Below are 26,596 nucleotides of genomic sequence, written 5' to 3' on the forward strand. Positions count from 1 at the left end.
AATAAAATATATTGTGTTTAAAAGGGAAAAAGTTTTAGTTTTTTACCCAGAAATTTAAAAAGAATATATTTTAGAGCACTAACCACAATACTGTGAAACTGATATTTGTATCCAAGGTTATCATATCATCAGAATCATATACCAGCCAATGCGTACTGCAGGCTAAATATTATAATAACACTTTGTGAATGAATGTTAAAGGATGGCATTAACAATTTTGAACTGATAGACTGTAATAAGTCCTAGGTTTTTACCGAAAACTAGTATAAAATACCCTATAGTTTTAAAAACTACAGCATTTGCTCATTTGTTTAACTTACATTACTATTTGTTGTATAATCGTAGCAACGATAGAATTACCACAACAGATAATTTCATGTACTTTACTATAGTATTTTCTATGAAGTACTGTAGTGCTTTTTTATGTGGTAACAAACAAAAACATGTATTTACCTTGTTGATCTTGCTGGTGAAACGATGAATTTAGATTAGCATTAGCGCTTCATCTCACGGAGAAACGTAGCAAACTGATTTAAATTCGATGCCCCGCCCTTAAACCTAACCGACACCGGAGCTTGCTTGAGCAGATGTATCTAATTCAAATTAATTAGACATAAGAAATGCCGGCAGTTGCTTGACACCAATTCAACGCGATTGTAAGTGCATCTTGTGTTTGAAATATTAGTGCTTGATAACCAATATTTTGCTTCTGATAATCAATCTTTTGAAGCGAACTGCTTGTTTACAAAGTAAAATGGTGACGTGTTTGACGGTTGTACTTCCCTCGTTAAAAGCGTATTTTGCGCATTACATTAACTTTAATATAAAAAAGTTAATATTGAAGAGCTAGAGATCTTTATATTTCACTACTCTGCCTTTCCTGATGAGACAGGATACAAATAATCATGCCTTATAGCAATCTCAGAGTTGAACTCGATTAAATCCCAAAATGCCAATAAAAGCAATTATAAATGCAAAATATCTTTGGGCAATTCCACGCAAATGTCAACGTTGCCATAAAAAATTATTTAGTTTTCAGCAAAATAGACAAACCGTTTCTACATTTTTTGTGTTAGCAAGTATTTTACAGTACTGTAAAAATACTTGTGAATGTATCTGTCAGTATTTCAAACTATTATATTTAATTTGCCAAAATCACACAAGTGGCAATTTCACAGCTGTCACATCCATAACGGAAATGTGTCACATCCATAACGACACTTTTTCTTCATAAATGCAAAAATGTCAAATAAAATAAAATCAATCATTTTAATTCTATAGTGAGCCGACTCATACCTGTTTGATGAGCATTGTGTCTTTTGGGTTGTGCAGTTTAACTGTCAGAATTTCTAAATAATCTGTTGTCGACTGTAAATTCGCAAACTTTTTTTTGTCACATCCATAACGCATGTTTATTTTCCTAATTTAAAATATAAAACATGTTTACATATGGATATTTTTCTGCTCCCATAACTCTGTGGTGAGCTATTTTGGAAAATATAAACAGAAATTTCGATATAATGTCAACATATACTTTCTGTGTGAAATTATGTTTTGAGTTTTTACTGCAAATGTCACATCCGTAACGCTGGAATTGCTCCTTTCTATAATTAAAGAGTATTATTTTATCCAATGTTTATGCTTGCTAATATGCATTAGAGTTTAATTAGCAACATGCTAAAGGCTGTTTTAACAGAAATGACTTTTTTTAGGACTTCAGAAATGACGTATTTTAGTTTGAGACATTGGTAGTGAATCTGGTCCATAATCTGGTATTAAGAATGTTTTTTAGTTAATTAGATTACAAGTAGACAAGGGAGAAACATTTACATATACAGTGCTCAGCATATGCGAGTACACCACATTTTAAAAATGAATATTTTTTCATTTATTTCTCAGTGAATATGTGAATTTATAATATGAATTTATGAATTAAAATTGTTCTTTGTACCAGGCTGTAAACACCTTGTTTTCTATTGTAAAGTTGCCCATTTTAACAGTGGGCTCAATAGACATTTGCTCTATATGGAGCCAGGACTAGCGGAATTTTGATGAATTGCAGTTTTGGTTACTTCCGTATTTGCTTCACAAGGGAGATCGGGATGTTGCCGCTTGGTGACGACGTTATACGGGTTACCGTACGTTCACACCGAAAGCGGCGAGAGCGTCTAAGGTCGCTCTGGCCGCCCTGGCGACATCGCTGTCTGCCTTCAGCTCCGGCGGCGAGAGCGTCAAAACTCGCTACATTGATCTCGTACTTAAAGGAGCCGTTGCAGCATACCAGTTACATTCCTGCATAAGACATGTTTTTAGCGTGAAAATGTTGCACACTTCTTATCAAATTCATAAAACAATGGAAGATCAAGTTGCGTGTGGTGTGGCTTTGCTCTATTTATCCAATATGTGTCCATATGTCTGAAATATCCTGAAGCAGCTATACTGTTTTGTACTGTCACATCGCGTGAGATTCCCGCTTTTTTTAAGATAAATTTATATAACATTAATGAACATCAGTAACTCGCCAGTAACTTATTTAATGTATGTTCCTGTAAGAAAACATTGTTAATAATTGGAAATTCGGCGACCGCAATAATCAAACCCTTGGGAACAACTGTGGTCGGAACCAAAGTTCACAGGTCTGTGTTCCCTGAACTGCTATCAAGCGGTGGACGTCTTCATTCTTATTGCTTGCCGCCGAACCGTGTCATAGCTCATTACCATAAAGTTGACTTCATTTCAACTCTCCTCGACGCTCACGCCGGCGAAGACGCACCGCGCTGCTCCTCGCTGCTTATCGCCGCCGGCTCTCATTGAAAATTAATGACTTCCGGCTACTTTGACGCTCTCGCCGCTTTCGGTGTGAACGTACGGTTAGGGTCTGCTTTTATATTTAGTGTCGGATTATTATTTGCTGGTAGGGAAAATATATTTGTTCACTTCTGCTATTTTTACTTTAATTTGCATTTCAATGTATTTATTTATTCCACTTAACAGCAAATTAGAATAGAAAAAGTACAAAAAGCACACAAACATACTAACAGTTATAGGTACTGTACATTGTTATGGGTCAATGATGCTAATAATCAGCACATCAGTTTCCCCTTTCTGGCTGTTCTTTCTATGAGTGAATGATGTTAAAGTGCTGTCCATGTGTGTTTCCTTGTCGGTTACTAATGCTAACTTTATATTTAATTGCACAACAATTAGTCTATCAAGCTTTTTGGCTAAAACAGAGAAATCATGGTTTAATTAGTTATTTTTAGGTTATTTTTAGATTTCACCTCTCCTGCTGTGCATGAACTATGAACTATGTGCATGAACTAGCTGTTGAATGGTTAGCGTATCAGGTGGCTAGGCTAACCTAGCTTCAATTTTGATTAAATAATTTCCTAATCGGTTGCATATTATGGGGTGAATATACCCCTGTCATGCATACTGCAGTTTTTTTTTTGTCTGGCTGTCTCAGATATCTCACCTGTTCACCAAAAATGACAAATTATATTCCTGCCAATTCAATTCAGCTTTATTTGTATAGCGCTTTTACAATATAGATTGTGTCAAAGCAGCTTTACATAAATGGTCATAGTAACTGGATTATGGTAGTTCAGTTTTTATTGTTTAAGTTCAGTTCAGTTTAGCTAATCCAGTGTGGTTTAAATCATTACTGAGAGTCCAAACACTGAAGAGCAAATTCATCGATACGCAGCTCAACCAATCCTGAACCATGCATGCAAGCAATGTCTGACACCGGCGCATACACATTGTAATAGACATGCCAGGCAAGAAAGCTTGACAGGCGTAGCAACAGTAACTAAGGGGGGCGGGGCTTAGTGAAGGGTAAATTCAAACACCCATGCAAAATAAATGAAGATGATTATAAACATGTATGTTAATTAATCATTCGATGTGCTGCATTCAAATCTGCATTTGACCAAGAGATTCAGTTTTTACTAGGGATGTAACGGTATTGTAAATACCGTCATACCGCAATATTAATTTTTTTCGATATTACCGAAGTCGCATGACTCGGTAAAACTATAGGTCTTCTGAGAAAATTTGCTCAGGCGAATGAAGCGAACGGGAGGTACCGGAAACTACAATTCCCATCAGCCCAGGCGTGGCCATAATCCTTTGCGGTCTGCTGTCGGTACAGATCCAGTAATGCGGAAATGGAGTGTGCTGCTAGTAGCGGAGATGAAAAAAAGATGGAAATGATCGAACCTAAAGCGGGTTTTTCGCCGCGCGCGTACTGAATAGCAGTGTTGTCGCGCGCGTTCTGATCAGCTGTGTTGTCGCGAGCGTATTGTAAAGCGCCGAGGGGGGGTTTAGCGCGCATTCTCAAGAGCGGTGTTGTCTACTGAAGGGCTGGACGGAGGTTGTGTCGCGTCGCGGGGGCACTTTTGATCGATTTGGAAGGGCATTTTCTATCCAAGACTAAAAAGGGCATGTGCACTGCACAGGTTGAGCCCTATGTGTGCACGTGCCTGCAAGTTGGTGAATACGACTAATAGCAGTCATGGGGACTGCAGAAACACAGCACACTGTTCAGATTGATGCAGACATTGACTTGTACCGCAAAGAGACCTCTATCTCACTCATGGTTTGTCTTCTCAAGTGGGGTAAAGACAATGCACAACGTTACCCACTGCTGTCAACATGGGCCAAGTCATATCTCTGTCCCAGAAACCTCAGTCCCAAATGAGAGGGTTTTATTCTGTTTCAGGGGACATTGTAAATACCCAGAGATACCAGCTTTTACCAGATTATAGTTATATGATAATTTTCCTTAAAACCCATCTCTATCTAAGTGAGTGAGTGATTAAATGTTGAATGTGATGAGTTTTCAACAATACTAAATTGAAACTTTATTTTTTTACATGGTTTAATAATTTTTTGTTATTAAAATTGAAGTTAGTGTTTCAAAGCTTACAGATAGATGGCTAATTTGTATGTCATTGACACTTTTGGCACTTTTTTGGAGTATTTTCATAAGTTTTGTTTTTTCCTGTAAATGATTCAATAAATACCGTACCGTGACATTCATACCGAGGTATTACCGTACCGTGAAATTCTGATACCGTTACATCCCTAGTTTTTACCCTTTTCAGTTAGTTATAAACAATCAAAAACCACAGAGGTACAGTTTATAGTTCAGATATGAACATGTTCATGGTGAAGATTAAAATCACTGTTTAATCCAACTTGACACTGTTGAAATTTGTAGCAATTAATAATACATCAAAACCAAATGACATTTGTCTCCTCCCCGCAAAATGGTCTGATCCGTGACCCAAAAATCGAAGTGTGATTCCAACCATGAGATCTGTGATCAGTTACACCACTAGTAAAAAGGGTCTGAGAAGTGTTTGTCATGCAGTAGCTGCCTGTGAAGTGTCTGAAATCAGTGGTTGTGTATGTGGAAGGTCAGCAGTGGTCAGGCCGAGGGAACTGTTGCGTTGTCTCCAGCAGCGTGGTTTGCGATCTCATCATTGTTTTCACGCCTCTGACAATCACCTCCATTGAGCGAGTGTGTGTGTGTGTGTGTGTGTGTGTGTGTGTGTGTGTGTGTGTGTGTGTGTGTGTGTGTGTGTGTGTGTGTGTGTGTGTGAGAGAGAAAGAACGAGCAGGAGAATGAATGGCAGCCGTCCAGACAAATGACAAGCTATTAATACAACCTCGGCTACTTTGCTTATCCACAATTACCAGGAGCTTTTTTTCAACTTTGCTTTGGTAAGGTGATAATTTGTTCCCAGTAGAGGCATTAGGTGGACATACCTGTGTGTCTGCGTCTCTGTTTGTGTCTCTCTATGTGTGTGTGTATGTGTGTGTGTGTACACGTCAACCTGATTTCACCAAGTAGGACATGTTCCTGGATTAACATCTGTGTTGATCCTGGAACAACATGCCAATCAGCCAATCTGAATTAAGGGATACGTTTACCGTTTATGTTAGGCTTAGGCTTACGGTTAGGTTTGTGCACTTCTACATGCTTGTTATCCAACTATTATTCCTCTCAGATTTTGTGAATAATTTACACTTATGGTTGGGTTTAAAGTAGGGATACACCGAATATTCGGCAACCGAAATTATTCGGCCGAAAATAGTCAAAAAAGCCCTTTCGGTGTTCGGCCGAATAAGCAAAAAGGCCGAATAAATTTTGCCGAACAATGACGTTTTTAATGACGCGATCAAATAGTAACCCGCGTAGAGTGAGAGGCGCGCGCTTTATGCAGCAAACATGTCAGCAGTGTGGAAGCGCTTTAAAGTGTAAGAGAAAGAGGCAAAAACGGCCGTTTGCAGACACTGTTCTGCTGAATTGTCCAGAGGAACGTTCTCTGTCTTCTCACCCCCTTTGAGCAGATAACAAGAGAGATAAGCTCATCTGTGGCAGACGTCATACATTTACTTGCAGCACTAAAGCGTCTTTTAAACAAACCAGTAGGACCACGAAGTGAAAACAGCTAAAAGTGCGCTCTTAGAAGCTGTCAGGGCATGATTTAATCAGGCGGACTCAGAACACCTGTACTTCATCGCGACTGTGCTTGATCCACGATATAAAAGATCATTACTTGGATATGGGCAAAAAGCTGCGCACACGAGAAATGATCCAGGCCGAGTTGGACTTGGGAAAGCCGCTAGGTGTTGGAGACGGACGGTCAGGTGATGCACAGCGCAGGAGATGAAAACAGCGCAGAGAGTAAACGGGCTCGTACTACGGATGAGCCGCGCACTGACAGCGAGAGACTGTTTAGTGCTGCATCTCATGTCATTGATGAGAAGAGGAACCGACTTTCATGCGAGACAGCAGAGAAGCTACTTTTTATAAAGAAGAACCTGCCACTTTTCCTGAAGAAGTAGGCTAAGTAGGCTTATGTCTTGGACAGTTATTCATTTGTTGTTATCCACATTTTTTGCACCATTCAATGCACATTTGTTGTTGTAGACATACAGTTACATTCTTTCAGCAGTCAGTTACAGGCCTAACATAGGCTATTTCAAGAAGGGGGGCTTCAAAGATGGCCAAATAAAAATATTTTTTTATTTTACTAATTTATTTATTTTAAGTTATATTGTGCTTTGTTTGTATATTATCTGCTGGAATGTTAAAAAAATGTTCAGTGTTAAATAAATATTTTTGAAATTGTATTTTTGTTATTTGATATATTTCTCTGAAAGCAACACAAAATAGTAAAAAGATAATTTTTACTATTTAATTATTGTAATAGTGAAAAAATTGGCAAACTATATGGAAAAAAATGCAAAACACCGCATTCGGTATTCCGCCTTCGGCCTAGCAATTCATTATTTTTCGGCTTCGGCCAAGAATTTCATTTCGGTGCATCCCTAGTTTAAAGCTTAGTTTTTTCAGGAGGAGCACATGCGCTCCTTAAAAAAATTTAGGAGCACATTAAAGACTTTTAGGAGCGCAGTGAAAATATATAAAACAAAGTGTTTTTGCCTAATTAATGAAAAAGAGGAGATCTTTAAAAGCAAAGCAGTTTCACTCATTTGAATACAATAAGTACACTAGGTTTTATTTTACTACACCAACAGCTTAAATAGTGTTTAATAATTATTTATAATTCAAACTGTACGGAGTTTAGCTAGCAGTCCACGGCAGGACTGGGATCACATTGCTCTAATGAAGGCCTCGCTAAACTGATCTAAATCAAGTCTGTCAAGTGTAGGCATGCCTAGGCAGCAGCTTGTTCAATTTTTGATCCAGTTTCAAGCTGAAAAAAATATATTTTACACTGGGCAGCAGAAACAGGGAGTTATTGTTATAAGTTATTAAGTTCATAAAGATGTGTGCGGCATAGTTAGTGCAAACATTTACATCACCAGAGCTATTTAATCTGTATTTGTATCATAAGAAGATTCATGGCTGTATCAGTGCTCCCAAACAAACATTATTAATTTTATAATAAAATATTAATTTACATTTAGTCATATTGCACATATTATCTTTAACATAAATACACTTGCAGTAGCTCTTCTCAAAGCTACTACCAAAGTCAGAACAGGTAGTTTTGTGTCCAGCACGTCTCTGTGGCGGGGTATTCTCTGTTTCTCACGCACACAGAACCGGGCCGCCGTGGTAAAGTCTATGTGGGAAGAATGGTGTTGAATTGGACGTACTGGATGCGCCACGATATGCCATGATTGAATTGTACGTTTTCTATGAGGCTCACACGATGTGCGACCGTGTGCGACACACCGCCATTCAGTGCCTTGCGTTGCTTAGCAGAGTAAACAAAACAATGTTAAGACCGCTTGACTTAAAGTAAACAAACCAGTAGAGATGTGCCATTGCTGAGAGCGTTGTCATGTTGTCATGTAGGCCTACTATATCACAAATGTTCTGAAGTCATTCTATAGTTTAATGTGAAGCACAGATGAATATTCACGTGGTTAAATTCATGTTCAGTTCAGCGCTTCCCGCTGCCACGCCTGTCAATCATTCTCCATTCATTCACAATTCAAACTGCTTGTCGCGTTCATGACAACACGAAAAACTTTCTTGTTGTCATGAAGTTTTGCATCAAATGGCTTCATTTTGACCTGCGGCAAGGAGTTCACTGCTGTTTCTACATCATGTTGCGTTGTGTCTTTTAGATCAGCAGATCGTATTTGCAACACTGGAGTAGAAAGGGTTATTATCTGCTCTTCACACACAAAGTAGGTCTACCTAGAAATTTGTAATTTTGAATTCTAAAAGGCTCAATAATACATTAGACACATCCTCAACGCACTGATTTCTTCCATTTGAGCTGCTGTTTTGGAAGTGAGCACAAATACCGGAGGGCTGTGCGCTCTGTTTCCAATTCATCAAGTGATTCATCAAGCGCACCGGCTGCACAGACGCAACATGCGCCACTCCGTAAGATTATTCTCACAATGAGTTTCTGTTCTCTCATCCTTCCGACTGAGTTTACTTCTCCATGGAATAATACTTTCACTGCTGCTAATAGTTTGTAAAGCCTGGCTTATTGTGGTCAAAGTAGTAGATTCAATTAATAAAAGTGAAACTGACGGACGCAATATGAATTGTCATTAACAGAAAATTATTTCGCCTAAAATAGCCCACTCTGAAACTGTGAATATTCCACTGTCATTTTATTTCTATCAATATTTTATTTAACAAACCAGTTTGTATTTTGGCACTTAAGCAGACCTTTTTTTAAACTTTCCCCGTCTCACTCACGGCGAGCTTTGATGAGGGATTATTAAGTAAACTGGCCTCAGAAAGTTTAGTTTAGTCTGTGTCAAACCTGCTGGAAAATATCAGGATTTGCTAAAAGGCTGAATATTTTAACAACAATTAGTGTCAATCGTGGGAGCCTATAGCAGATTTTAAAGAAAAATCTTAATATTAAATAAAAGACACATAAGCTGGACCACAACAGATTAATGTCATAACGAATGCTAAAATAATGTAGCCTAGTTTACAGCACACGTCATGTTTAAGTTAGATTGTGCCGTCTGTTATATACAGCAGGCCTATAAGTCTGTTATTTTTACTGAAGAAGATTTATAACAGAGAACCTGCGGGGTCTTAAAAGCACTGAAAAAGTCTTAAATTTGATAATCTCAAATTAAGGCCTTAATAGTCAATAAAATAAAATAGGCAATAAAAGTCTTGAATTTCATTACAAATGTCTAAATTTTATTCATTTATTTTTGCCTTTCCTAAGATTAAGTTCATACCATAACAAAATTAACTGTTACTAATGTAGGCTAATTAAAAATTCATGCAGCGTAACGTTGAGTACATCTTGCACCACCCTCCTATTGTGCAGTTCTGTGCACCGGAGACCTCTTCGGTTACTGAAACAGCTTATGCGATCAGTAATGAAGAAATTTCTACATTAGAAGAATGGCAGTTTCTTCTTCTTCCTGTTTTACGGTGGACGATAACAAAGTTTTTGATGCGTTATTGCCACCTCGCTCTGGTTGATGAAGTCGCCAAACAATCATTGATCATTGAAATTAGGGTTAAATACAGCTGGAAGTGCATCATCTGCTGCGTTGAACATATGCTGGATAAGTTGGTGGTTCATTCTGCTGTGGCAACCCCAGATTAATAAAGGGACTAAGTCAAAAAGAAAATGAATGAATGAATGAATGAATGAATTAGCACTGTCGCCTCACAGCAAGAAGGTCACTGGTTCAAGTCTCGGCTGAGTCATTTGGCATTTCTGTGTGGAGTTTACATGTTCTCCCCATGTTGGCGTGTTTTTCCTCCGGGTGCTCCGGTTTCCCCCACAGTCCAAACACATGCGCTATAGAGGAATTGGATGAACTTTAATGTGCTTTAATGTTTAACACACAAGAAATGCACGTACGCCAGGCATTAAGTTGGCATGGACAACGCACATTCTCACATTCATTTCACCGTTAGTAAATCCAAACGTGAGCGTGAAACCAGGCGTACGCAAAGCGTTGATGCATGAGGCCCCTGGTGCTTAGATAGGGGAACAGTAAAAAATTTTAAATAACAATTTAGTCATTTTGATGAAGCTGCACTGTGATACTTTAATAAATAGTCATTCTAAACATGTCTGATCATATTATTATAAAACTATTGTTAAATTAATCAGGGTTAAAAAAAGGATTTTATCTGTTCATCTTTGACCCATTAATTCAGTCATTTACTCATTTTGCTTCAGCTCAGTCTCTGATTTATTTACTGCATTTACTGCAGCCCAGTACTGGGAAACAGCCATGCACTGGGATTCACACACATTACTGCCAATTTAGTTCATCCAGTTAGCCTATTGCACATGTTTAGACTGTGAGGGCAACCAGAGGAAACCCACGCCAACACGGGATGGTGGAATCATGTAAACTCCACACAGAAATGCCAATTGACCCAACTGGCACTCGAACCAACGACCTTCTAGCTGTGAGGTGACAGTGCTAACCACTGAGCCACCATGTCGTCAACTTTGAGCCATTTAATTTTTATTTCTAAGTACAACATCCCAAATTAGCAGCGATATGATATGTTGTAACCATAGACTGTAAAATATATGGACGTAGTATCCGTGACGTCACCCATAGGTTTCTAAAGAGCGCAAAAGAAGCCACAAGTAGGCGCGGCCAACCGTCGCCATTTTGTTCGCACGTCATCACACCCACGGCGGGATACCAAACATGGGCAAAGAGGCGGAGAGTGAGCGGAACTACAGACACCTGCAGGCATTTAGCTTGGACCTGGTTCAGACACCTGGTTTACTTTGGGAGAACGCTTAATACTTCATCACCTGTGACTCGTTTGTATTCTGACCACTTGTGCTTGGCTGTACACTATATCAATAAAGTGTTTAGACTTTTAAAAACACTGCTGTAACACATTGAGCCACTAAACATTGTTCTTATGACGTTTCTCAACAGGAGTAAAACGTGAATTACTTCCAAACACTTCAGCTATAGTCTGTGTTAGTTAATGTAAGACTAATGATGAAATCCAGCATAACACTGTATGACAACGCTTCAGATGACTGTTCTAGAGCCTACAGCTAATCAATCTGACAGATTCTGGAGTGCATTACAGCTCTAAATATAAATAATAACGATGAATGATCTTAAATAAAACAAATACATGTATAGAGATGGTATATAAGTATATAACTTTACTCACATGGGAAACGGAGGCCGCGTGAATGGTTTGTGAGCACAATTAAGTGCACTCAGCATGCCATGCCATCTAATAATTGTAGGAAACAAGTCCAAAAGGCAGTTGACTGTGTAAAGCCACATAAAACAACACAGAAATACGATAAATATGCCGAGTTCAGTGGCTAATCTGCAGGATTCAGCTGAGGTGACGTGACGGCGACCAACGAGACCTAGCTGTCAATCAAGTGGCCACGCCCTTAATTATGCAAACTTAATATAACTTAATATAAAAGAAACGGATGAGTTATTAAAAAATTCACCCCCCTCACAGTTGTCATGAAGGGTAATATTAGCTGTATTAACCAAAATCTTTTTTGTACCAGGCTGTAAACACCTTTTTTTCTGCTGTAAAGTTGGCCATTCTAACAGTGGGCTCAATTGAAATTTGCTTTGTTTTGGAGCCTGGAGCGGCCAGGACTAGCGGAATTTCGGATGAATTGCAGTTTTAGTTACTTCCGTATTGGCTTCCTGAGAGAGAGCGGGAGGTTGCCGCTTGGTTGTAACAAGTTAAACTAAGCCCTAAAGTGTTCACATTGACTGAGCCTCATTCTCAGCGTGATTTGGGGATCTGAGAGTTTTTCTGAACTAAAATAGCAGCAGAGTTTTGACCCTGGAGGTCAGACTTCATTTGGTTTGAAAGGTCACCTATTAAAGGGCTTCCACTAGCCGTCCACTGGGGTTTGGAGAAGACAGACATCTCCACTCAGTCTACATTACCTCACGTTTAAAGATCGACACACACACTTGTACAGCTATCTTTATGGGGACTTCCAATTGACATATTGGTGTTTCTACTGCACAGACATTCTCTCCTCCTTCCCCTAAACCAACTCTCTCAGGAAACAATCTGAACTTTTACATGTTAAATACTTCATTCTGTGTGATTTATAAGCTGTTTTTTTACATGGGGACAAAAAAAGTCAAATTATCTAGTATTGCTATACTTGTGGGGACATTTGGTAAACACACACATGCCGTAACAGGTGGACTCTGGGAAATAAATGGTTTTAATAGAGTGGAAGTGGCAGCTGGGCCCATCGAGGGCTGTTATTTAAAGGCTCAGGGATGCATTATTGCTGGCTTATGTGTCATTTTTAGTGGTGTTTTGCACTTTGTGTTGTCATTTGTGAGGTGCGTTTGCTTGGATTTGATATTAGAAAGCTCTGTGAAAGGAATGATGGAGCGCTGAGGAGATCTCGAAACTCGTGTTGTGTCTCTTCGCTCAACTGGAATCTCTCTCTTCTCTCTCTTTCTCTCAGCTGTGTGTCGGTGTCCTGTGACATCCACATTTAGACACCGTCACCCTCCTCCATCAGCGCTTCCTTCCAGCCTTCCTCGTCTGCTACTTTTTGACCTTTTCATTTCCCCCTGATCTCTACGACTCTAATTTTATTTTAAGGTTCCTATTTAGGGCCTTAGTGTAGTGTAATTGTCTACAGTTTCTTAAATAAAGAAGCATTTTGTAGACAAAAGGTCAAAATTGAGTTTTTTTTTTCCATGAAACAAACTAAATGATCTGTCAGTGCATGGGCTGAGCAAAGTTAACTTGTCTTTAGATTATTTTGCTCACCCGACTGGAAGATTATTTTTGGTTTGTGTAAGTGGAAACTCACTTTATTTAAATTTAGATTATTTTGAAAACTTACGGGCCTATAAAATGCTTCCTGATTTAAGTATTTTTTGATATTTGTACAAGAAACAAGACAAAAACTCTGAAATCAATAAGCATTTTACAGATAACAGGGTTCAATGCTAAGGGTTTTTTCTACTGGCCCGATCAGGATTTTTACTTGCCCTGGCAAAATTTTTACTGGCCCCATCAAAATAAGAAGTTAATAGCTATTTCTTATCCACGTATTTTAAACAATGTGTCAAAAGTCAAATATTTCAATACATTTTCTAACCATAATAGTTTTAATAAATCATCTCTAATAACTGATTTATTTTATCTTTGCCATGATGGCAGTAGGGTGACGCAGTGGCGCAGTATGTAGTGCTGTCGCCTCACAGCAAGAAGGTCGCTGGTTCGATCCTCTGCTCAGTTGGCGTTTCTGTGTGGAGTTTGCATGTTCTCCCTGCGTTCGTGTGGGTTTCCTCCGGGTGCTCCGGTTTCCCCTACAGTCCAAAGACATGCGGTACAGGTGAATTGGGTAGGCTAAATTGTCTGTAGTATGTGAATGTGTGTGTTAATGTGTGGGCATGTGTGGATGTTTCCCAGAGATGGGTTGCGGCTGGAAGATATGCTGCATAAAAATGTGCTGGATAAGTTGGCGGTTCATTCCGCAGTGGCAACCCCGGATTAATGTAGGGACTAAGCCATCAAGAAAATGAATGAATGATGACAGTAAATAATATTTGACTGGATATTCTTCAAGACACTTCAATACAGCTTAAAGTGACATTTAAAGGCTTAACTGGGTTAACTAGGCAGGTTAGGGTAATTAGGCAAGTAACTGTATAATGATGGTTTGTTCTGTAGACTATCGAACAAAAATATTGCTTAAAGGGGCTCATAATTTTAACCTTAAATTAAAAAAAAAAAATTAATAACTGCTTTTATTCTAGCTGAAATAAAACAAATAAGACTTTCTCCAGAATTAAAAATATTATCAGACATACTGTGAAAATTTCCTTGCTCTGTTAAACATAATTTGGGAAATATTTAAAAAAGAAAAAAAAATTAAAAGGGGGGCTAATAATTCTGACCTCAAGTGTGTATTATTTAATTTTGACACCACATTTGATCATCATCAAATATAAATCTATTGAACGAATCAATCTGTTAAAAACACTTTGTCTAGAATTATGCATTATAGGCTTAACTTATAGAGAAAAAAATAACAGAAGGACCAGTGTTGTGCCAAGAAATGCACCCCTGCTGTAAATTGCACCCCCTCTGAAATGTGCATATCTTAACTTAAATTGATTTAAAATAATAATAATAGAATTATGACAACTAATGACAGTGACTGAGGTGAGTTCCATGAATGAAACCCTTACCTTACAGAAGAATATATATATATATATTAGAGCTGCACAATTAATCGAAAAAAGATCGCAATCTCGATCTTTTACATTATCGGTCTAATAATGTTCTCAATGACATATTGCAAGCATAGGCCTTTATATCAAACATAATTCAACATCAGAATTATTATAAGTAGAATATAATTATTTATAGAAACCAGTAGACCTACACATTATATTAATATTGTTGTTTTACCAAATGTTTGAGAAAAAACAATAATCTCATATTAATTTTTATTTTACATCTACAGAATTGTGAGAGAATCGTGATCTTTATTTTAAGCAAAAATATTGCGATTGTCATTTTAGCCAGAATCATGCAGCTCTAATATATATATATATATAAATAAATATTGAACAAAATGAAATGAACAAAACAATAGGCCTAATACAAAATATTATAAGATTAAAATTAAGGCTGGGCAATTAATCGAAAAGTAATTGAAATCGGCATTTAGAACCTATAATCGATTACATTTTTCCAGGTCAATTTTTTAAATTACTTTCCTTACCGAGTGTGGAGTCACGTGATCCCGCTTTGTCAAGGCTAATTTATACTTATTATATTATTCTGACATTTTAATTCTGCCAAGCGCACGGGTACGGTCCGTCGCAGCCTTCGCATACCTTCACACCTCTCAAAAGAATTTAACTACGTCACAACAATATGAAACACAAACTTCGTGATTGGTCGGTTTGGTAGCAGTGATAAGGGTGGGCGGCGCCGAGAGCCACGTTTTTGGCATTGTGCATTTTAATTATTCAATCAAATTTAATTAACTTAAGAAACATAGACAACTGAAGACACTTAAATGCTTGTATGTGTTGTATTTGCAGCAGCTCTGTGATGCATGTCCACTACTTTATGCATTGGGTTAAATTAGGGTTAAATTACAGCTGGAAGTGCATCATCTGCTGCGTAAAACATATGCTGGATAATTCCGTTGTTCATTCCGCAGTGGTGACCCCTGATTAATAAAGGGACTAAGCCGAAAAAAGAAAATGAATGAATGAATTGAGGCAACACTGTGACTGGTTAACACTGTCGCCTCACAGCAAGAAGGTCACAGGTTCGAGTCTCAGCTGAGTCAGTTGGCATTTCTGTGTGGAGTTTGCATGCTCTCCCCGTGTTGGCGTGGGTTTCCTCCGGGTGCTCCGGTTTCCCCCACAGTCCAAAGACATGCGCTATAGGGGAATTGGATGAACTAAAATCGCCGTAGAGTAAAAGTGTGAATTTCAGTGTGTATGGGTGTTTCCCAGTACTAGGTTGTGGCTGGTAGGGCATCCGCTGTGTAAAACATATGCTGGATAAGTTGGCGGTTAATTCCACTGTGGTGACCCCTGATGAATAAGGGACTGAGCCAAAGGAAAATGAATGTATGATTAATTGTTTGTGTTGCCACCTTCAGGCTGATCCTGAACATGAACAGAATAAATCTTCATCTATTTGCAGCTTGTTTATATTCACATGTGTTGTGAGAATTCACGTCAATGTTTTTTTTCTTTATGTGTTTTCTTCAATTGCAGTTCGTTTGAGATCTTTTGGGCACCGTAAAATACAAATATGACGTTGTTTATTCTAACTATGGTGATGATGATGATGATGATGATGTTGTGAGCACCACGACAGCACAAAAATTAAAGGTGCCTTTCACCTTAAAAATTAAAATGTATTTTTAACTCCCTTGTTTCAAACTTTTGAGTTTCTTTCTGGGCGGCATGGTGACTCAGTGGTTAGCACTGTCGCCTCACAGCAAGATGGTCGCTGGATCAAGTCTCGACTGGGTCAGTTGGCATTTCTGTGTGGAGTTTGCATGTTCTCCCAATGTTGGTGTGTGTTTCCTCCGAGTGCTCCAGCATCCCCCACAGTCCAAACACATATAGGGGAATTGGATAAACTGAATTGGCCGTAGTGTATGTGTGTGAATGAGTGTGAATGGAGTGCTGGGTTGCAACTGGAAGGGCTTCTGCTGTGTAAAACATACAGTGGATAAGTGACCCCTGATGAATAAAGGGACTAAGCTGAAGGAAAATTAATGAATGATTCTCTTCTGTTGAGCACAAAAGAAGATGGATATTATTACTATATGTGTATTGGACTATAGGATCTGCAGTGTTGAGGCAGGAGTTGACCAGGAACCACAGTTGTGTTATGTTATATTGGATGTATTTTAAGGTCTGTGACTGTGAGAGCAATTCAAGCCAGTTTAAAGCATTCAGGCTCAAGACATTGTAATGTTTGTAACTTTTCAGTTTAAAGATTATTTGTATTTTCACAATGAAGATTATACACTGATATTTTACAATGTATTATTCTAGTTGTGTACCTTTTTTTGTATCATTGCTCTACTGTTTTTATCAATGCTTGTGATTGGTTTATGATACTGTATGCAGATGTACTCTAGAAATCTTAATTAAATGTAAGATTATGAATTCTTTCCAAATAGAGCTATTCACTTCCTCAGGTGAGGTTATATTCAATATTGCAATATGCATAGCAGAAAGGCAAGGCAAGGCAAGTTTATTTATATAGCACATTTTATACACAGTGGCAATTCAAAGTGCTTTACATAAACAAGAATAAAAGAAACAAGTAAAAAAATAATAATAAAACTGATTAAAAAAACATAAAAACAGGACCTGGCATATGCTATATTTTTCCAATATCATGTAGCCTTATAATAAACACTTTGCACTTGTGCTTCAATACCCATCGGGCACCTTGAAGTCAAAACAACATCAAAAAACATATCAATTAAATTGACATCCAACATTGGGATAAAAATACATAAATAAAATGTTTGAGGTGTTTTAGATGTCAATTTGATGTCCTTGTTGGGAAAAAGAAATGTATTTTTGATTATTTTTGTCTCTTTTTTTGTATTGCTTAAAAGGTCATACATAAACTGAACTTCTACTGTGCAGTTGTTGTCCATCAACATCATTTTGACATCAAGATTCAACATTCAGTGAAAATTGGAGTTTGGATTTGAGTAGAACATTTCTTATATTATAACACTTTTTGTGTCGTTATTTTGTTGGACCATCAATGTGTTGATGTCAAATAGGCATGGGACGATAACCGTGTTCAAGGTATACTGCGGTTTGGAAATGTCAAGTTTTTAAAACCACCAAAATTTTCCGCTATACCGTTCCTAAGGTATTTGTAAGATTTTTTTATTTATGTTTGTTTTTTTTGTTTGTTTGTTTTTTAGGACACCAGTATCTCCACCAGAAAACATATCCAAAGATGCCATTTTAAATTGTAAAGAAATCTGTGTTTTTGAAACAAATGAAGACAGCAGAAGTCTGCAGTGTCTTGAAAATTCTTAAACCTTCTTAAATTTCAAAAAACTCATTTTAGGCCTTAAAGTCTTAAATGCACTGAAATATTGTGTTGTAGGTCTTAAATCATTTTAAACAGGTCTTAATTTTCCATGTAAAGCTATACCCAATTGGGTCAACACTCATCCAATCACTAACAATATATTTCATTAAAGGTTTTATGAAACATGTATTTATTAACTCTGTTTACTTCTTAATATGGTTTAATTATCTTCTTTGAAATAACATTTGTTTTTAATGATTGTTTTAAGGTTTTAACTTGGCCATCAAAAAAAAGTCTTTAGGGTTTAGCCTTGTGCAAGTCTAAAATTCCATTCATTATAGTCTTGAATAGGTCTTCAAAAGGTTTTAAAAAGTCTTAAATTTGACTTGACTCCTCTTAAATTTGACTCCTGTTACTGCTCCAAAATATTGAAAATGTTTCTCAAAATAATATATATTGTGTTCAAAGGGGGAAAGGTTTTTTACCCAGACATTTAAAAAGATTATATTTTAGAGCAGTAACCAGAATACCGTGATGTATTTATCCAAGATTATCATACCCTCAGAATCCTATAGACCTTTTTCATGGCTGCTGCATGAGGGGCGCCATAGCGATCAGCGTCTTCCGGTAGAATGCTAAAAACTTCCGTTTACAGCGTGTACGACTGGTAATTTGCGCTCCGAAAATGGGTTTCAGTAACGTTTTTAATGGATAACAGAGTGTTTTTGTGACACACAACTTAGAAATGTGTCTGTTAAAGCCGTTATAATCTGTCACATGTGGTTCAAGAAATACGAAAAAAACGTTCTCCTAGTTCACGTGTCTGCCGTCAGAAATACAGTGTGTGTATGCGTTCCCCGGCCTGTCAGCTGTTAGCTCAGCGGCTCCTTAACACACACATACACACACAGAGAGAGAGAGAGAAAGAGAGAGCAAACCAGAGTACTGGCATGAAACTTAACAGGTATGAAAGTCGTGCAATTTACAAAAATGACCAATAAAAGTCTGTTATTGATCCTCTGCTGGCTGATTTGCTGTTCATTCTAATCGCGAGCCGTTTGTGTTTTATTTCGTGTGTTGTATTCACCACCGTTTGTGTTTTTCTGTCATTTTGAAATGACACTCGCCTATATTTTCACTTTGTCACAGTTATTAAATCAGTGTGTCAGTGGGACAGTACAGGCTACGTGTGTGTCAAACATTTTGGTGAATTACATTTGTTTGGGCTGGTTATATATTTGAAATAAAGAGAAAATGTTGACTTTAGCGATGACGAGGCTTCATTTAAACTGCAGAAGATGCCGTCTGACAATGAGGGGAAAACGCCTCACAGCAGCTGCTTTCCATCCTATTAGATCGCATTTCTTTAAATGATCAGTCCAGGAGATGGTGCAGATGGACAACAGTATTAGTTCAAAGAGGATCAAAAGCAGGTAAAATAGATTAAAACTATCGTTTCAAAGCTGTCCAAATGTGACTGTTTACACGCATCAGCTGCCGACCGGAAGTTCTTCGCATTCTCCTTGCGTATACACACAAAGCATAATGGGTAATTTTGCGTTCCAAGAAAAAGGTCCATACCAGCCCATGCCTAATGTCAAGTGGACGTCAAGGTTTTGACATCAAATCGATTTGCATTTCTGAGGTGTTTTTAGATGTTGTTTGACATTCCCGTTGAGTATATGAGTTTAGTGTCTTCCCAATTGGAACACTAGCATTTTTTACTAAAAGTTATTCAAACCCAGTGGATGTTAAATGGTTGCCAAAATAGTTGAATGAATTACCAAGCAGTAGCAGTCATAAGTCATGAATATAACCACAATTACCATAAGGAGCCAGCATCAATGCTTTCATTCAAGAATTGTGCTTGCAAAATCCAAAATAAAGTAATCCAATTTTAGTGCCCGATTGCTGCTTCTCTTTTGCTATGTGAGCAAAGGAAATATCGAAGGTCTCGCAAATAGGCATGGGCCGGTGTATGATTCTGACGATAAGATAATCTTTACCGTGAAATCAAAATATTTTATTATTGTGATTACTGCTGTAAAATATATTCTTTTTAAATGTCTGGATAAAAAAACTAAAACTTTTCCCCCCTTTGGACACAATATATATTATTTTGAGAAACATTTAAAATATTTTGGAGCAGTAAACACATCAGGCTAAATATTGAGCATGCGTCATTAGCCCCTTTCACACATACAGACCTTTCCGGAAAATTGCCGGCAATTTTCCGGAAAGGTTGTATGTGTGAACAGGTCCTTTTTGAAAATACCGGTAAATTCGTTCTGGCTATTTTCCGGAAAGAGAAGTTGTAACATTACCGGCAATTTGCCGGAATGCTGCGCTGTGTGAATGCAGAAGGATGATTGCCGTAATAAGCACGTGCACGTCTAGAACGTGCTGACGTGAGACGTCTGCTTTAGCCAATCACAACAGTCAGACGCATTGACGTCCGCAGGGTTTGTAAGAATAAAAGCCTTTGAATATTTTTCCAGACACATTCAGCTGCTAGAAGTTAGTCAGATCACGTTTATGTGTTCTTCTTTATGTCAACTGTGTAAATAATCATCGATGAGATGCTTATGATAAGCCGTTGTTTGTTTACCTTCAAGCTTTGCGTGTGCCTGTGAAACAGCCTGTGAGCGCCTGCACACGCACATATTATGAACATCTCGACATGCGAAAGTGATCCTGCGAAAGTTGTTCACAATATTGATCATCCACAGAGTTTGTAATTTAGTCAAATGTTTACAAATACAAGCGCAGCCGTTTAAAGCTCATTTGTGGTGAATGATGTCAGAATTTACCGCTATTTTGGAATGGATGTGTGAATGCTCTTTTCCGGAAAATTTCCGTAAAGTCCTCGCCTGTGTGAACAGCGCTTTTTTGAACATACCGGTAAAGTCGTTCCGGAAATTTTCCAGATATTTACCGGTATCACTGTGTGAAAGGGGCTATTGACTTTTGATGCCTTCATTAGTTTCAAAAACACTGATTTCATTACAATTTAAAACGACATCTTTGGATATATTTTTTTCTGCTGGAGATACTGTTATCCTAAAAAAAAAAAACTTAAATAAAAAAAGTCTTACACATACCCTAGAAACAGTATAGTGGAAAATGTTAGCGGTATAGCTTGAAAACATTTATCGTCCCATGCCTACTCGCAAATATAAAGTCTTTCCAAAGGTTCAGAAACAAATTGTGCAAATTAATGCAAAATCTGAGCAGATGTTCCCACCATTACACATTGGAGTATGTTGATAAGATTTATGTTGAAGAGAGTGTGTTGTAGGGTTGCGCGGTTTACTGGTACTGTGGTAGTATCGCGATACTATAGCTCCAAAATACTGGCGGTGCTGCTGTAGTTTGTAAACGGTAGTATCGTCATTAATGATCTATCTACAACAGATAATGTTGCATGTGAAAAAGACATTAAAATGCTGACATGCTTGCGCAACAATAGACCGTTTTATTTAAATATTCTGTGGGGCCCTTTAAGGATGAATGTTTTCTGATGTTTTAAACGCCCATCAGAATCGGTTCATTTCTGTTCCTGTCAATATCACTTAAAAAGAACGACTCACATTTCTCATTTTGAAATACTTTGGATTCTTACCTGATAAGCAAAAAAACAATGGATGAAAAACCCAAAATAGCAACAGGAAACAATGAAACGATTTTTGACCACTTCATAAAGCTTAATTTTGTTGGAAGAATGCTCTTTTTGTAACAATGTAATGTGGTATAATTTGTTTCTTTATTTTTATGTATGCTTGTTGGTCAGTTATCTACAAAATAAACAAAAAGAACGAATGAATTGTAGGCCAAGTGACGTGCAAATAATACTTTTTTTTGATAAAATGGGAATTCTGAATTAAATTCAAGTAGACCTATTATAACATGTAAAATATAGCATTCCTGACAATTTTCTTGATAATTTGAGTTATAAAATGCAATACTACTTGGTATCGTGATACTTCAGCTGGTATAGCAGAGCTCAACAACAAGGTCTGCACAATGGCCCGGGGCCAGTTTCAGAGACACTCGGGACAGTAGACAAGATCGTTACTGGCCCAATTGGGTAAAGTTTAATTTGCCTGCGACAGTGCAACTATTTGTCAATTGTGTCAAATAAATTTAAGCCTTTAACAGCTACCTTCTCTATGATGTCGTAAACACCATATTGCTTTTCAGTTTCTCTTATCTGATTGAACAACACAATCTCACTGCAATTCGTAACTTTTTGATTTAGTGGCTAATTCGTATGAATTCGTACGATGTAATTCGTACAATTTAGTACGACTTGCTCATCCCCCAATGGCGGTTGGGTTTAGGGGTGGGGTTAGGTGTCACGCCCCCTTTTTAAAATCGTACAATTTCGTACAACTGAACTCGTACAAATTCGTACGAATTAGCCTCTAAACTGGCAAAACGTAAAATACTTACGTTTTTTCGTGAGATCAGGCTGGACTGAATGTTGTGAGCGTATTATTTTTCCCTGTAACTTGGCAACAACCAGTGCGGCAAAGAGACATCAAATCATGAGTCTAATTTCTTGGAAGCAGACATTTATGCGGGTACAACACGTCGAAAAAAATTAAGTGGGGTTTTGCACAGTTTGTCGTCAGTTTGGCAATGCAGCCACCTTTTGTTAAATCATTTAGAACTGCAATAAAATACCTGCATGTTTTCCATACTGCTCCTTTTGTTTCCATTAAACTTTGAATTAATTATTAATGAATACATTAAAATACATTAAACACATTAAATTCTAAATTCACAGGCATTGTTTTGACATTATTTAAACTTATGTGGCTAAGAAATAGCTATTCACTTTTTTTTTTTTTGTGGTGGGACCAGTGAAAATTTTGGCCCGATCGGACCAGTCAAAAAAATCCTTATAGTGTTGAACCCTGTATAGTATCGTAAGATGAATTAAAAGTATCGCGACAACCCTAGTGTTTAGGAAACTCAGAAGCTTAAACCAGGCGACTCTTGTCTTCAAAAAGGTATAAGATGGCTGTTGAAATTCAACAATACATCCGGGAGCTGAAGGAATTTTTCACCACCAGTTTAAAATATTTAAACCAGTAAATAGGTGAGGAAAAAAGCCAATGTTGGCACAAGAGTAGAATTTAATATTAATATTAATGCATTGGACATTATAAGTAGGCTAATAAAAGGATTATGAGTAGGCCGTAAATGATGTTTTAGACATTTTTATTTGCCCTAATGTAATGAAAGCCTGCTGGTGATTGGGTAAACCCCATTCCTCAGATCTCAAGAGGTGAACCAGCGATCTTTCATCTCCGCGTCTCCCATTCCAGTATTGCAGGTTCGCCCCTGCTCAGACTTTGGGTTGACTTGCACTTAAAATGTCTTTTGACAAATATGATATTGCACATCATCTCTAGATTTGTAACCCGCGATGTGACACTGACAACAAAGGTGCGGATCCACATGCAGGTTTATTAGCGAGGTCAGGCCAGCAATAGTCAACACAGGGGCAAACAGATACAGTCAATCCAGATTCGTAGTCAATAGGCAGGCAGCAAACAGGATCGAACAAATAAACAAGGCGAGGATCAAAAACACGGTAAAGCAAGACAAAGGAAACGCATTGTAATGTCACTAGAACAGATAACAAGACTCAGCCACGAGTGTCTCAAAGTGAGCCATATATCTGTGTGTGTAATCAGTATTTGAGCAGCATCATTGCATGACTGGGATCTGTAGTCCATAACATGGCGGATTTGTAGTTTGTGTGAAAGTGAATGTTTACCAGTGAACTCTAATAGTTAGATCGCTGGTGATCATGACAATATTAACCCAATATTCTATAGAGGTCGCATTTATTATTATTATCGACTGCTATAAAGAATGTAAGCTACAATATAAACATCTGTATTTGCACTTTTTTGGCAACTTTTATTTGAGTAGGATTTTCCACCCCTGAATATACAGTACAGTATTTCTAATTGCAATATAGGCAAGGCAAGTTTATTTATATAGCACATTTCATACACAGTGGCAATTCAAAGTGCTTTACATAAACAAGAATAAAAGAAACAAGTAAAATAAAAATAAAAACAAATAATAAAAATGCGTAAAAACAAAACATAAAAACAGGTAAAATGTGATATAAAAGAATGAAGAAGAAGAGAAAAACCTGATAGTGCAATTTGTCGGACGCAGCACAGTGCTCATTCAGTAGAGGCACAGCTAAACAGATGTGTTTTCAGTTTGATTTGAATGTACCTAACGTTGGAGCACATCTGATCATTTCTGGAAGCTGATTCCAGCAGCGAGGGGCGTAGTGGCTAAAAGCTGATTCACCCTGCTTTGACTGAACTCTTGGAACTTCTAGTTTATATGATCCTAAAGATCTGAGTGATCTGTTATATATCCAAACATGTACAATTCATTGCATTTCCCTAAAGGTATTTTTTTATTTAAGTGTCATTTGAGGCTAATTGATGAGCACTGATTTAATGCATTTCTTTTGTTCCTCCCAGACGTTCACGGCGTGGTGTAATTCTCATCTGCGTAAAGCGGGAACTCAGATCGAGAACATTGAAGAGGATTTCAGGAATGGCCTCAAACTCATGCTGCTGCTCGAGGTCATCTCAGGTGACGCATCTCCATTATACTGATATATTACCTGGAAGAAATAACTTGAAAGGTGGTGAAAGGGTTTAGGGAGAGTTATAACAACCTTACAGATTCCTCCTCCTCACCATTTCTGTTGGTTGTCAACACTGACAGCTGGAAGGGGTGTGGTTAAGTATGTTAGCCACGCCCACTACCTCAGACAAACACAATCATATGATGATTTAAAGTGGTTGGATTAAAGTAATATTTAGGTTACACATGTTCACTTGGAGTTTACTTACAGCCCATTCTTCCATCAAGTTTGTGGCACAATCAGGATCAAAGCCTAAAAGGGTCAGTTTAAAGAGTTATAAAACAATGTGTGTGGACTAGGGTTGTAACAATATACCGGTATGACGGTCTACCACGATTTGAACGTGCACGATTATCATACCATGAACAATTGCATATCAACGGTTTTAACCCTTAAAGACCGAGACAGCTGCCCGCGGCTAAAAATAAGTATTGCTTTTAAATGTTTAATAACTTTTGATCCGCTGATCCCATTCATACAATTCAAAGATTGGCATGAAGAAGAGAATATCAGCTTTCCAGTGCTGTATCACATAACATTCGCGGACTTTCAGAGGCTCCGGAATCAGTGCGGTTACGTCATCAATATTTGACCACGCTGATTTGACAAAGAAACGCTCGTCACTGTGTCTCCGGACAAACCAGACATGATACATTGATGCATTGTCCCTCCTCCATGCCCAGATTGGTTCAGACTCGCTATATCACAACCAATAAGCATAGGTTTCGCTTTTGTTTGTGGACCAAACAATGAGCATTTTGAACAACACAGAATGAGAGATAGGCATACATTTATGCGCGGCTAAATAAAACGCAAAAAAAAAGTTTTGCATGAAATAATTCTCATACTAAGTACTTTTGCATGCACAGCAGCACAGAAACATGACAAAACAGTGACACAGCAAAGACAAACTGCTGCTCTTGCTGTTTTCAAAAGACGCAAATGAAGGTGCAGCTGTTTATCTGCATTGCAGACAACCATATCCAAATCCATATCCACAGACAACTATATCCATGCTGGCACATAAAACCTAAGGATGTTCCATATTGAATCTAGTTTCGTTATGTAACTATTTATAGGATAGTAAATATTTATTTCTATTTTTTTACTGAGGATTTGCACCATGTTTATTTGGACTTTATTTGGACTTTGACACATTATTTATTATTTTCTTATTTTTTATTTGTTCATTGTAAGTGGTGTTGTTTATAGTAACTAAAAATATATTATTTGGAAAAAGTCAAATTTGCTTCACTGTTCTATTATTTTGTAACATTTGTAACATACCGTATACCGCGAAACCGTCAAACCGTGGTATTGTTTTAGACGATTATCATACCGTAAAAAATTCATACCGTTACAACCCTAGTGTGGACTATTTTGAGACGAAACTTCAAATGTACACTCTGGGGACATCAGAGATTTATTTTACATCTTTAGTAGTATATTTGCAGTACAAATGATAACATAATGAACTATAAGAGGTAAATAAATAATTAGATTTAAATAATCAAAATAAAGGGTAAGTATTTTGGTTTTAGGTCATATCATCCAGCGCTAGACCATAAATTCGATAGGGTGTGCTAACTTTTTCTCATGACTGTATATGAAGTTTCTCAGATGAGGAATACAGGCAGACTTCAGCTGTTGTTTTGTACAGTCAGATGTAAAAGGAGTTTGTGACTACAGACTGAAGGTGTGTGCAGTGAGTATTGAATGGCATGAACAGAGTGACTCATGCTATACTTTAAAGGAGGTTTTGTTTTTAGCGCATTCGAATCAGAACAGATGATTGAATGCGGCGCAACAGACTCGACATCACGGTTTAAAGCACCTGCTGCCTTATGAAATTACACTGAACTCTTTTT

At 37.6% G+C, this 26,596-nt stretch overlaps 1 protein-coding gene across 3 annotated transcripts in view; it reads left to right on the top strand.

Moving 5' to 3' along the window:
- actn3b (actinin alpha 3b) overlaps nt 1–26,596 on the top strand; it is a 297,251-nt gene that overhangs the window by 12,793 nt on the left and 257,862 nt on the right. For all 3 annotated transcript variants that reach the window (XR_012382303.1, XR_012382302.1, NM_205544.2), the window contains 1 exon segment: nt 24,559–24,673. Coding sequence is in view for 1 of the 3 variants with exons in the window: in NM_205544.2 (NP_991107.2) it covers nt 24,559–24,673 (115 nt within the window). In the remaining 2 variants the exon portion in view is untranslated.

Source organism: Danio rerio, chromosome 7, assembly GCF_049306965.1.
Source record: "Danio rerio strain Tuebingen ecotype United States chromosome 7, GRCz12tu, whole genome shotgun sequence".
Taxonomy (NCBI): domain Eukaryota; kingdom Metazoa; phylum Chordata; class Actinopteri; order Cypriniformes; family Danionidae; genus Danio; species Danio rerio.